Source organism: Ursus arctos, unplaced genomic scaffold (assembly GCF_023065955.2).
Source record: "Ursus arctos isolate Adak ecotype North America unplaced genomic scaffold, UrsArc2.0 scaffold_13, whole genome shotgun sequence".
NCBI lineage: Eukaryota > Metazoa > Chordata > Mammalia > Carnivora > Ursidae > Ursus > Ursus arctos.
Genome location: NW_026622797.1, coordinates 48,815,889 through 48,829,890, shown reverse-complemented (window position 1 = coordinate 48,829,890; position 14,002 = coordinate 48,815,889). Strand labels below are relative to the sequence as shown.

The 14,002-nt window shown below is 36.7% G+C and overlaps 1 protein-coding gene across 3 annotated transcripts in view; it reads right to left on the bottom strand.

Annotated features, from left to right (window-relative positions):
- CDK19 (cyclin dependent kinase 19) overlaps positions 1-14,002 on the bottom strand; it is a 164,539-nt gene that overhangs the window by 94,792 nt on the left and 55,745 nt on the right. For all 3 annotated transcript variants that reach the window (XM_057311144.1, XM_026511639.4, XM_026511640.4), the window contains one exon: positions 5,501-5,576. In XM_057311144.1, the coding sequence (XP_057167127.1) occupies positions 5,501-5,576 (76 nt within the window). The remainder of the gene's footprint in view (positions 1-5,500; positions 5,577-14,002) is intronic.

Below are 14,002 nucleotides of genomic sequence, written 5' to 3'. Positions count from 1 at the left end.
CTATCTACTCTTTAATTTATGGTGTTGTCTGCATTCTCCTGGCTCTATCAGTCCCTCTTCACTTCTCTCTCACCCACCTTACACTCTCTGTCCTTCTACCACAACAAACAGAAAAATCCATTTCTGCCTTCTCACACTGGGCTGCTAATGGAGAGAACCGTACAACGGTCCCATGATTCATCTCCTACTTTATGTGGACTACAATGCTTCTATAATCTTATCTTTGATCAGCAAATTTTCACATATCCTTCATCAATTACCTCAAATGCTCATCACTTAACACCACACCCACAAAAAAGAGGCACACAAGAATGTAACTACCTCATCATCTCCCTAGCAAACAGACATATGTTGACAGCAACATTTCTTCTCTCACTGCAGTTTCAAGGGTGAACTAGCTACTCCATTTCCTATTCAAGGTCCATCCCTCCAGCTGTGCTATGATCCACTGATTTTTACAAATTCCTCAATTACAGACCCTTTATCCACTAATAAACCCATACAGCTTTATTGATTTTCCTCCAAATTTACGGAGATATAATTGATGTGCAATAAGCTGCACAAATTTAAAGCATACCATTTATGAGTTCTGATATAGTTACACACCCGTGAAATCATCATGACAATATGATTGAGACTTACATTGTCTCCAAAGACTCCTCATACTCCTTTGTAATATTTCCATTTCCATTCCCATCCTCAATCAATCACTAGTGGATCTACTATCTACCACCATAGATTAGTTTGCATTTTCCAGAATTTTCTATAAATGGAACTGGGTAGGAAAGAGTGTAACCAGAAAAAAAAAAAAAAAAAGACTGTAACTATGCTCATATGCAGAACTGTGGGCATGTCCAGGAAATAAATAAAAAGGCTCTAATTTCTCACCCATTAAGGCTATACAAGCAGGATATGAAGGCTAAAGTAGGGTCCCAAATTAAACAGCAATAAGATACCTATTAGAACAGCTAATATCCAGAACACTGACAACAATAAACGCTAGCAAGGATGTAGAGCAACAGGAACTTTCATTCATTGCTGGTGGGAATACAAAATGGTACAGCCACTTTGGAAGAGAGTTTGGTGGTTTCTTCCAAAGTACCCATACTTTTGCCATACAATCCAGCAATTGTACTCTTTGGTGTTTACCCAAAAGAACTGAAAGTTATGTCCACAAAAAAGCCTGCACACACTGTTTAGAGCAACTTTATTCATAACTGACAAAACTTGGAGGCAACCAAGACGTATTTCAGTAGATGAATAGATAAACACACTATAGTACACCCAGACAATGGAATAGTATTTAGTGCTAAAAGAAATGGGCTATCAAGTCATAAAAGACATGGAGGAATCTGAAATGTCCATTATTAAGTGAAAGAAGCCAATCTGAAAAGGCCACATACTATATGATTCCAACTATAGGACATTCTGGAAAAGACAAAACTATGGAAACAGTAAAAGGATCAATGGTCGTCAGGGGCCAAGGCAGGGTGGGAGGGTATATAGGATAAATAGGCAGAGCATAAAGGAGTTTTAAGGCAGTGGAAATATTCTGTATGGTACAATAATGGTAGATACATGTCATTAAACATTTATCCAAACCCACAGAATATACAATACCAATACTGAAACCTAATGTAAACTGTAGATTCTGGGTATCAACATAGGTTCATTGATTATAACAATTGTACCACTCTCTGGTGGGGGATGTTGATAATGAGATAGACTACGCATGTGTGGAGTAGGGAATATATGGGAAATCTCTAGACTTTCTGTTCAATTTTGCTGTAATTACTACATGTTATTTTGGTAATATAGTAATTTTGGAGTTGAAAAGTACAACAACTAAAATGAAAATTTCAGTCACATATCTGAGTTGGCAGAACAAAGAATCAACAAACTTGAAGGTATGCAATTGAAAGTATCCTGTCTGCAACAAATAGAAAAAAAAAATTAGGAAAAATAAGCAGAGCCTCTGAGACCTACAGGTCACCATCAAGCCTATAAACATGTATTACGGGAGTCTCAGGAGGAAAGGGGAGAAGAAAGGGGTAGAAACAATATCTGAAGAAATGATGGCTGAACATTTTCCAAATTTGATGAAAAATGTTAATCTATACATCCAAGAACTCAACAAACTCCAAACAGGATCCACATTTACACACATATAGTCAAAGAGGAAGACAAAAAGAGAATCTTTAAAGTAGCAGAAAAAAACTCTTTGTGTATGAGTTCTCATAAATTTAACAACTGACTTATCAGAAACCAGGAAGGCCAGAAGGCAGTGGGTTAATAGAGTCAAAGTGATGAAAGAAAAAGACTGTCAAATAATTCTATATCCAGCAAAACTATCCTGCAAAATCAAGGGAGAACCAGGTGAGGAAGGAAAAAAGCAGCAGCAAGTAAGACATTCCCAAATATAGAAACTGAGAGAATTCATCACTAGAAGATCTGCTTTACGGGGCGCCTGGGTGGTACAGCGGTTAAGCGTCTGCCTTCGGCTCAGAGCGTGATCCCAGCGTTCTGGGATCCAGCCCCACATCAGGCTCCTCCGCTATGAGCCTGCTTCTTCCTCTCCCACTCCCCCTGCTTGTGTTCCCTCTTTCACTGGCTGTCTCTATCTCTGTCAAATAAATAAATAAAATCTTAAAAAAAAAAAAAAAAAAGAAGATCTGCTTTACAAAAATATACTAAAGGGAGACCTTCAGTTAAAATGAAAGAACTATAGACAGTAATTCATCTACACAAAAAATAAAGGGCACTGGTAAAGATAAAAACATGGGTTAAAAAAAAAAGAGCATATATGTATTTTCGTTTGTAACTTTTTTTCTTGTATATGATCTAAAAGACAACTACATAAAGCAATAATCATAAAACTGTGTTAGCAGGCTTATAAGGTACAAAGAAGTATATATGCACTTAGCCACTACATAATAACATCTATGCTCAACTTACGTCAAAATCACTATCACACTGGGGCTAGGTCATTCAGGTAGTGATAAAATACTATTCAATCTAGAAACCGCACACTTTCCAGATGTCTATTAAGCAAATTCTCAATAAAAATATGAAGACTGTGAATGGGTCATGCTTTTCCAGCTTCTGCACAGCAAAATAAACAATCAACAAAATGAAAAAGCAACTTACAGATTAGGAGAAAATATCTGCAAACCATATATCTGATAAAAGGTTAATATACAAAATATAGGGGTGCCTGCGTGGCTCAGTCGGTTAAGCACCTGCGTTTGGCTTAGGTCATGATCCCAGGGTCCTGGGATCAAGCCCCACATCAGGCTCTCTGCTCAGCGGGGAGTCTGCTTCTCCCTCTGCCCCCCCCCCACACACCCCCAACTCGCACTTGCTCCTTCTCTCAAAGAAATAAATAAAATCTTTCAAAAGAAGAAAAAGAGGGGCACCTGGGTGGCTCAGTCATTAAGCATCTGCCTCCGGCTCAGGTCATGATCCTGGGGTCCTGGGATTAAGCCCCGCATCAGGCTCCCTGCTCAACATGAAACCTGCTTCTCCCTCTCCCACTCCCCCTGCTTGTGTTCCCTCTCTCTCTGTCAAATAAATAAATAAAAATCTTAAAAAAAAAATATCCAAAATATATCAGAAACTCATACAACTCAATAGTAAAAAAAAAAAAAAAAAATCCAATTAAAAAGTAGGTAGAGGAACTGAATAGACATTTTTCCAAAGACAACAAACAAATGGTCAACACATAAATGAAAGGAGCTAAACATTACTAATCATCAAGAAAATGCAAATCAAAACAACAATGAGATATCACTTCACACCTGTATAATGACTATCATCAAAAAGACAAGAGATAACAAATGCTAGTCAGGATGTAGAGAAAAGGGAACCCATGGATTCTTCATCATAGAGAAGTCTCTGTTTCAAAAACAGCATCTACAACTGGGCTTTCATTTCCTAATAATTAATCCCTTAAATATCAGCTTTTTTCCCAATTAACTCATAGAAAGTGAATTAATGCTATACTAAACAATGGTACTCTAAAATAGCAAAATTGTACACCATATTCATATTGGTTGAGATATTATGCTTAAGAATTTTAGGGAATTAAAAATCATTTACCAAATGCTTATTCTGGCAAGGCATTACAAATACCACTTTAGAATTAATAGAAAACTGCCAAACTAGAGGTTTTTAAATAATATATTTATATTCTAAAGCAAACTTACGATCATGGGCTGCTAGTAGAATTGTTTTTGTTCTGTTTATTCATTTATTAATTCAACAAACATTTATGGACCACCTGCTATGTGCCAGGCACTATGCTAGGAACTGGGGATAAAAAGACAAAGGCTATGCACCTTAAAATGTACACAGTCTAGGGAGAAGCTCACATTGTGAAAGCAAGGGATTTATGCCTAGAAGAGACCTTATATTTCCCTTATTTCACAAAGAAACTGGCACTCATAGCTAATTAGCCACTCAGGCCAACAGACACTCAGGTCTATAGATTTCCTGCCCCGATGTTCTTTGCACCACACATTTTCTTCAACTCAGTGGTGATGGAGTACTTCCATGTGGGTGACACAGAAACATGGAAACTGTGGACAATATGTGTACAGTTACCAAGTTAGAAACAGAAATACCTAATGCATTTAGATAATATAAATATTTAACAATTTAGAGACAGAAATCCCTAATCGATGTGATATCATGATAAAGCCCCAAGAAGAAACTAAAGAACTAAAATAAGAAACTGAACTAAAATAAGGTAATACAATGGTAAGCCTTCTAAGCCATAATTATGATACGTTAAGTGGGGATATTAAAAGTACTTATTTCATATGATTGTTGTGAAAAGTAAATTAATTCTTGAAAGCACTTAGTAAGCCTGGTACCCAGTAAATACTCAGTAAATGTTAGGTATTCTTATAGACAATCATTTCTTAAATGCACAAGTATGTCATACAAAGACAAAAAAAAAAGAAATGATCTTTCTTTAAGGATTTATCCTATTATTATAATGATAGCCCTATTTTTCTAGCAACTAGTAAAATCTAGTATAAAACATGTATTTCAGAAAAAATATTTAATATGCATAATATCTAATATCACCCCTTTCTCTGTAGACATATGTCAGTCCTAAAATTATAAGAAAAATAGACATTAATCAAATTATTACTTTATTAACAATGAATTGTATTAATAATGAATTATATTGATTAATTGTATTGATTATTAATTATATTAATGAGATATTAATTCATAATTTAAATTAAATCATCATGTAGTTCAGTATTCCTAAGATTATAAATCCTAAATACCATTAAGAGGATGTTTAAAGATGACTTTCAAGTAATTAAAAAGTTTATGCAGCTTTTCTCATCTTACATAAAATACCATTAAACTAATTGACATCTTGAAATAACTATGCATGGAATACATCAATGAAACTATTTCATATTAGTATCACTCATCATCCAATATCAATAACAAAACAGATAACATATTGATTTTCACTTACTGCAATCTCTCTACAAGCCGACATGGATATTCCTGTGCCTTCAATTTGCTTCAGTGCATATTCCTTTTCATCTTTTCTGCATACGAACAAAAAAAATATTTTTTCTAAATATTATTTTCAGATACAAAATCATGACTACAAAAACAATAAAAATACACTAGTCTCTCAGTGATATATAAACATTCTCACTATGCATGCATTGCTTACTGCTTCTGATAATATTACAACTACAGAAATACGAAATACCAAAAAAAAATTCATGTTACAATGAAAACACTAGACAGAGCCAAAACACAAAATTCAAAATTGAAACAGGATACTAAACACAGCACTAGTTTCAAAAAGTAAACAAGCATAAATATAAACTCAAGCATATTGCAAGATAATTCTACTCCTGTCTTAATTATCTGTAATCTATGAAAGCATTCTGTTATAAACATTAACTACAAAAATAAATGACAGATGTAAACTTCTATATTTGTTTAAAGTAATTTCATAGTAGAAGAACCACTTAATAGGAGGGACGAGCTATAGAAGAATGTCGACCCGTTGTGACACCCTACTTCTGACCTAGGATAGGGGACGTTCAAGAGCCTCAAGACCGCAACCAAAAGCCTTGGAAAGTTTTTAAAACTCTAGCCACCAACATCTCATTCTCAAGAACTCTAGGAAAAACCTAGTAGTTAAGGTGTATTTTCCAAATATTGTAGGCAGGGTTAGGAATTCTGGGAAATCACAATAGTTACCAGGGTGCTCAACCAAGGGAAGACAGCAGTTCAATAATGGTGATACAGTCCACAAAAAAACAGTACCACATGAGGGGCGCCTGGGTGGCTCAGTCAGTGAAGCATCTGCCTTTGGCTGAGGTCATGATCCCAGGGTCCTGGGATCAAGCCCCACATTGGGCTCCCTGCTCAGCGGGGAGTCTGCTTCTCCGTCTCCCTCTGCCTCTGCCTCTCTCCCCAGCTTGTGCTCTCTCAACTAAATAAATAGATAAATAAAATCTTTAAAAAAAAAAAATAGTATCACATGAGCGGCTAGAGCAACACAGTATCCTCAGGGAAGTGACACCAGAACCGGACACACAAAATGTCAGAAATGTGGTTCATCGTATGGGTTGTTCTGATAAGAGAAGTATCAGCCACACCCTCTGAGTTTTGCCTTTTGATTATATTGGAGCCTCAGCAAACTTTGATCATGTCATGATGGTTTTCTCAAATGACAGCACCTAAATGGTGCTACCTACATCTGTCCTACTTACCCATTCCTTATCTTCCCCATTCTGTGTTGACTAGCAGATAAGGCAGTTTTGTTAATAGGCTCCACACCTGGCATGGAGCCCAACACGGGGCTTAAACTCGTGACCCTGAGATCCTGAGATTGAGACCTGAGCTGAAATCAAGAGTTGGACAGCTAACTGAAGGAGCCAACCAGCGCCCCGCAGATAATGCAGTTTAAGAGGTTATTTGTTATATGCATTTTAAAACATTTTACGTGCCTTCTGAAGATTTTCACAATTATCTATGGTTTGGGCAAATAAGTGAATTATAGTTACTTTCTCCCACAATCAGTTTGAAAATTATATCCATTTTTCTTCCACACATGGGATTCAGGAAATAATTAGCAGCATTTTAATAAACAGAAAACACACCTGTTATATCAACAGGATATAGACTGTTATGCAATTATTAAAATTATAATCATGACCATCATCAGAAACATGGAAAATGTTTACTACATATTAGCGAGAAAATACACAAATTATACCATATAAAAATATACATACATCTATAGACATATGCTGAACATGATTAAAAAACTGAAAATCAGTTGTGTTAAGATGCAGGAACTTATATTAATTAACTTAAGTGCTAATATTATATTATATTGTATTTTAAATTAGAATTAGAGGGAAAAAGAGAAAAGCCAAAATAATTTGACACCCTGAAAATAGTCACCTACTAAAATAATCATTAATATCTTCATAGTAATATCTTAGGCATGTTTTTAAAAAGCAAAGTTAAAACTAGGGAAAGCTTAAGTGATCACTTTTTTTCTTTTCTCTATCCTGTTTCCTCCAAACATAAAGCTAGACTTTTTTCAGACCACCCAGAAGCCACTAAGAAGTACAAACAGCAGGTGACTGAATGTAATTAAAGCCAAATGTCCCCCCCCACCTTAAATGTATATGTGAACACGTGTGTGAGAGCACTTATGCCAAGATGTTTAACATAATGCTCATGGTGCAAATTTCACATTTAATAATTAATTTAACTACCAAGTACTATTGTTAAATATTTAAGAAATTTGTTAAATTCTTAAAACAAAATTACATAAGCTTTCTGGCAAAATTTTCAATGAAATCATAATTGTTTAAAACAGAAACATTTCAATCCCCAGTTCCCCTAAATGAAGTGCTCCAGAAGCTCATGTAATTGCATGGTTTTATTTTTAATACTGTAAAGAATATTACACAATCTGGATAGGTTATTGTTGCTATGGAAACTATAAGGTTTTTTTTTTTTTGCAGTAAGTCAAAAAGTGCAAAATTAACACATCACATTAATGACTTTTGAATTTCATATCCAGGCTGTCAAAGGAATTTGAAAGCTTGAGCAGAATAAACCGAAGCATAGGCCTTTACTCTGAATTATATGGATGGAATCTAGGAACAAACCCAATAATTATTTCCCTTAATAAGTTTAAATATAACTTCCATCTGCTAAATTAGCAAAATACTCAAAGATCTGCAAACTTAAGGTTTATCTGCAGCTTTGAGGTTGAGAATTAAAGAATGTGGATATCTCATGGCCATTTCTCTTGTATATTAACCGTCAGACCATGAGTGATAATGTGGCACCTGGGAGGTTCACCATATAAAGAAGTGGCAGATCCCAGAGGGCACAAGGGACTCACTTTCACCACTATACTATGTCAGTGCCAGTCTTTGGTCAGATGCCAATACCTTAGTTATGGAAACTAGATGCGTCCTTTCCCACAACGCCCACAAATATTTCAATGATTAGCACATGGGGCAGAGAGGCTTTGCTACTCTCAACCTACAGGGGTGCTGCCCCTCTCGGGCACTTTCTCCAAATGGTAGTGACAATTCATACCCCACAGCTTAGGTGTCTCAGGCACACATAATATTAAGTATCATAAAGGAATAATTTGTTCTTTTACATGACAAGGCTGAAAAGCAGGTAAACCTGCCCTACTTACATTACTATGATAGCCCGGCTTTTAGAGGCAGCTTGTTCTTTCTTAAAACGACCTTATTTCTAAATAACTTTAACTTCTAAATAAAAATACTTTATTATTTACTGTAATAAAGACAGACAAAGCAGTTCCAAAGCCTTCAGAGAAACCGCTTTCTAAATTTTCATATATATTAGATACAATGGTTAGAGCAACTGCGTATTGATAATCAAAGGAGGTTACTAAATAAATCCAAGAGAATCAAAAATACATAAATTTGTAGCATAAACACGGATATATTTAGTACGTAATTTTTTTAATTTAAAGACATTTCTTCTATATGGTTGTAATGTATATCAAAACCACGCGGGCTTCACTCTCAGCAGTGACAAAGAAAAACAATTATTCAACAAGAACATTATGTAATAACAAAATAGAAAAATAAATTTGGAAGAGACTGCAATTCTATTAAATTTTCCATCTGAGACACTAATGCTCTGGAAAACTCGTGATGCAAGCAATTCTATAGATAGTAGAAAATACAAGAAGCACATATTTGTACAAATTGTAGAAATTGCTGCCTTAAAATGAAAGCTTTATCCCAGACAGAAAACCAGGCTCAGTGGTAGAATTTAAATGAAATTCAGGAAAGAATTTCTCAAGCTTAAAGAAGCAAGCTCAGGAACATCTCTTGAATGAAATACTAGGAACTGGTTTAATGAAAAAGCTACTCTTATACCTTTCAATAATGTCCAAACTTGGTGACCAGCCTCTAGTCACTTTCAGCAAGTGAAGCACCATTTGGCAGCCTATATATACAAGTATAGGCCCAAACCCCATCTGTTATCATCATAATTAGGCCCAAAGCTTTTTTGACTCCTATCAATACTACTATCAGGTGGGGCGCCTGGGTGGCACAGCGGTTGGGCGTCTGCCTTCGGCTCAGGGCGTGATCCTGGCATTCTGGGATCGAGCCCCACATCAGGCTCCTCCGCTATGAGCCTGTTTCTTCCTCTCCCACTCCCCCTGCTTGTGTTCCCTCTCTTGCTGGCTGTCTCTATCTCTGTCAAATAAATAAAATCTTTAAAAAAAAAAAATACTACTATCAGGTATCCAGATCAGCCCTGGACCATCTTTGGTCCTAAGGATCTGTGACAGACAAAAAAAAATTGGAAGCATCTTTCAAGATAAGATGAGGAAATTCGGGGAGCTTGAACGGCTCAGTTGGTTAAGTGTCTGCCTTTGGCTCAGGTCATGATCCCAGGGTACTGGGATCAAGTCCGGGCTCCCAGCTCAGCAGGGAGTCTGCTTCTCCCTCTACCCTTCCCCCTGCCTGTGATCTGTCCCTCACTTGCACGTACGCACTCTCTCTCTCTCCAATAAATAAATAAAATCTTAAAAAAAAAAAGAAAAGAAAAAAAGGATGAGGAAATCCAAGCTCAAACAAGGCTGACATAAAAATTTTCATCTTCATGGGTCGCCTGGGTGGCTCAGTCCGATGAGTGTCTGACTCTTGATTTTGGCTCAGGCCATGATTTTGAGGGTCCTGGGATCAAGCCCTGTGTGGGGTTCTCCACACTGGGGAGTCTGTTTGAGGATTCTTTCTCTCTCTCTCTGCCTGCCCCCCCCACTAATTCGCTCCCTCGCTCACTCACTCTCTCTCATTGTCTCTCCAAAATAAATAAAGAAATCTTTTTAAAAAATTTAGTCTTCAAACTAATAGGGTTAAAATCCTTTTCTTATTGTTTATAAGGAAAACAGAAGAGGCTTACTATTTTACATCAACCAACAAAAAACTACTGAATAAATATTGTATGTCCCAACACTGTGCCAAACTCCGAGGATGAACAAAATTAGAGACTGACTACCCTAGACATCATGGAGCTCAAAATCCACCTGGAAAGAGATTCTGGGTGAGTGGAAAATATAAACAAAAAACTCTGATATGACTTCCACTACACCCAGGATGTATGCATAACAGACACAGAGAGGATGAGACCGATGTTTCTTTCAGAGCTTCCGGGAAGGTAACTCCATGAGTGATGCCTTTAAGGAAGGTTCCCCAAGCAGAGAAGGGATGAAGGGGTCAGAGAATTGCAGGCAGAAGTACAGCATGAGAAAAATAACAAAGGCATATTCCAGAAACTGCTACTATTCAGTATGGCTGGAAACTGGGGTATGATGACAAGGAGCAAGAGACAAGGTTAGAAAGTAAAGGGAAGGGACCCTGTGAGTCCTGCAAAAAAAACTTGTGTTCCATATGTCAACAGTGTAAGGTTTTTAGAACAGAAAAGGTAGTTAACAGATCTTTGCTCAGAAAGATAACTGTGGTAACTAGAAACTGGTGGCAGAGCAAACATCTGGTAGTTTGCGTCAAATGTCCAGATAAGGGAAGATGAAGAACTAGATTAGAACAGTGGCAGAAGAGAACAAACATGGATTCAAAAGACATTTCTGAGTCAGAACTGGCAGAATTTAGTAACCAATTTGATTCTGCAGGTGAAAGAAAGGAAGACTCTGAAGATGGATGCAGTTTCCACTTTGTCTAATTGTGTAAATGAGAACACTGCTATCCAGAGAAATGATGGCATGAATAAATGGAGACCAGGAAATTTAAGATTCTACTCTACAGGCAATTAAAGTTACATATGAAGATTAATCTCATTAGGAAGGACTGAGATTAGAGGTGTGAAAAACAATGAAGAGGTGACTGCAATGTAAGTGCGAGCAGGTAAGGACCCAGATTCTTGTAATAGAATGTTAGCTCCAAAACGGAGTAAGATGACCCTGGTGAGCCCTCCTCATTTTAAAGATGAAGAAGGTAGGCAAGCAGCCAGAAGCAGAGCTGAGACAAAATCTTCCAGTTCCAAGTCCAACATTCTCCATAACAGAGTGGTAACAGTAAGACTGGAGAAAAGAAGGAACACTTGTGACAGTCATTCTAAAAAAGGAATTGGCAGGGGCGCCTGGGTGGCACAGCGGTTGGGCGTCTGCCTTCAGCTCAGGGCGTGATCCCGACGTTCTGGGATCGAGCCCCACATCAGGCTCCTCCGCTATGAGCCTGCTTCTTCCTCTCCCACTCCCCCTGCTTGTGTTCCCTCTCTCGCTGGCTGTCTCTATCTCTGTCGAATAAATAAATAAAATCTTTTAAAAAAATAAAAATAAAAAAGGAATTGGCAGGGGCGCCTGGGTGGCACAGCAGTTGGGCATCTGCCTTCAGCTCAGGGCGTGATCCCGGCATTCTGGGATCGAGCCCCACATCAGGCTCCTCCGCTGGAAGCCTGCTTCTTCCTCTCCCACTCCCCCCTGCTTGTGTTCCCTTTCTCGCTGGCTGTCTCTATCTCTGTCAAATGAATAAATAAAATCTTAAAAAATAAAATAAAATAAAATAAAATAAAATAAAATAAAATAAAATAAATAAAAAAGGAATTGGCAGAACCAAGTTAACAAATAGTAAAATCAAGAAAGCTGAATCAAGGAGAAGTCTGAGGTTCTCAGCTTGCTGATGGGGAGGATGATACCACAAAGAACAAGACTTGGGCAGATCTCACAAGGTCCTTCAGCTCACAAATGATTCTTTTCGATAGAAAGAAAAACTCCAACCAAAACCGAAAATATCTGAGCAATTCAAAAGGGAGATGCCCTAAAGGTGTTTACTGAGGAACTACCATAGTAGTTTCAGATTGAAAGGACTCCAATATATGATATTGGATTAGAGGAAGAAGCACAAAGATGACCTTCTTGGTATCCAGAAAAGAACTTGAGGCAAGAAAGGGAAAAGGGGGAAAGACAGAGAAGGAAGAAAAGACAAAAGGCAGAACAATTTCTGAACACTTCTCTCTCACATCCCTTGAGAAGACAAACTTTTCTATGAATTCGTCAAATTCCTTTTGCAAACCTTAAGAGTAGAACTCAAATAATGAAATCATCAGAGATATAGTCTCCAAGATGGTACAATATTACCAGTTTTTATAGGTAGGTGTTATCAACAAGACATTCTTCAAACAATATGACACCCAAGCTTACCAACAAATTTTTCTTCAAGAATGTGGACATAAATCAATATCCTATCCCTTTCTTTTCATATGTGATGATTGGGCTTAACAGATTAAGAGGCTTCCACATCATACAGGGGAAAACATATCTATATGGAATAAAAAAATTGGAAAAACAAAACCCAAAAAAGATCACTTAGTTTTACGTTGGTATCATTCCGAGTTTTTCAATATCATGAACTCAGTGTTCAGCCAGCCTAACAGTAATGGTTCTTTATTTGGGAACTCTTTCCTTTATTATATAATACCATAATATTTTTAAATTTTTTTTCATGAAATTTTCCAAAACTGAACGAAAAAATAAGTGACAGTGATAGTCTATGTATGTCACACAGTTTCAACAATTATTAACACATGGCCAATCTTATTCCTACTGCCTATCCTCTTCTTGATTATTTTGAAATAAAAGCCAGACACCACACCATTTCACTCATAAACAGTTCAACACTATAATATTTTTAATTATCAGGAATTTTTTGTTTAAATGATAATAGACTTTCAAAATAATTCTGAAATATTAAAAACCTGTAACACAAGTTACTCTTAATATTTTGTATTCCCCTAATTAATGAAAAATGTCAAATAGTACTAGCACCTTCTTTACGTCTTCATCTATCAAACACTTCATCTACTCATTCTCTAAACATCACCAAAATACAGTAATGGTCTCCTTATTAAAGTTCAGGATTCCCTTGCAACATGGAAATTTGACAAGCATTTATCTTTTTGCCTTCATTTTTTTTTAAGATTTTATTTATCTATCTATCTATCTATCTATCTATCTATCAGAGAGAGAGCACACAAGCAGGGGGAGCATCAGGCAAAGGGAGAAGCAGGCTCCCCACCAAGCAAGGAGCCTGATGTGGGACTCGATCCCAGGACCCTGAAATCATGACCTGAGCTGAAGGCAGATGCTTAACCAACTGAGCCACCCAGGCATCCTTTTGCCTTCATTCTTTAGAAAGACTGCCTTTATTTAGGTTTTCTTAAAAACTGAATAATGTATCTCCTTCTCTAGAAAACAATCTTTCATGTTATACTATTTCCTTCATTCAGAATTCCAATTCAGATAAACATTTACTAATTTAAAGGCTCTAAAATGATAAAATTTCAGAAATTCCTGTTATGGCAAATTTGTGTTGCTCAGAAGTTATTTTAATTAAAACAAACATTTCTGCAGTAATACTTTAAGACATAAGGCATCAAAGTGTTAAGTTTAAAACAAATAATTCAAGATCGTATTACACAA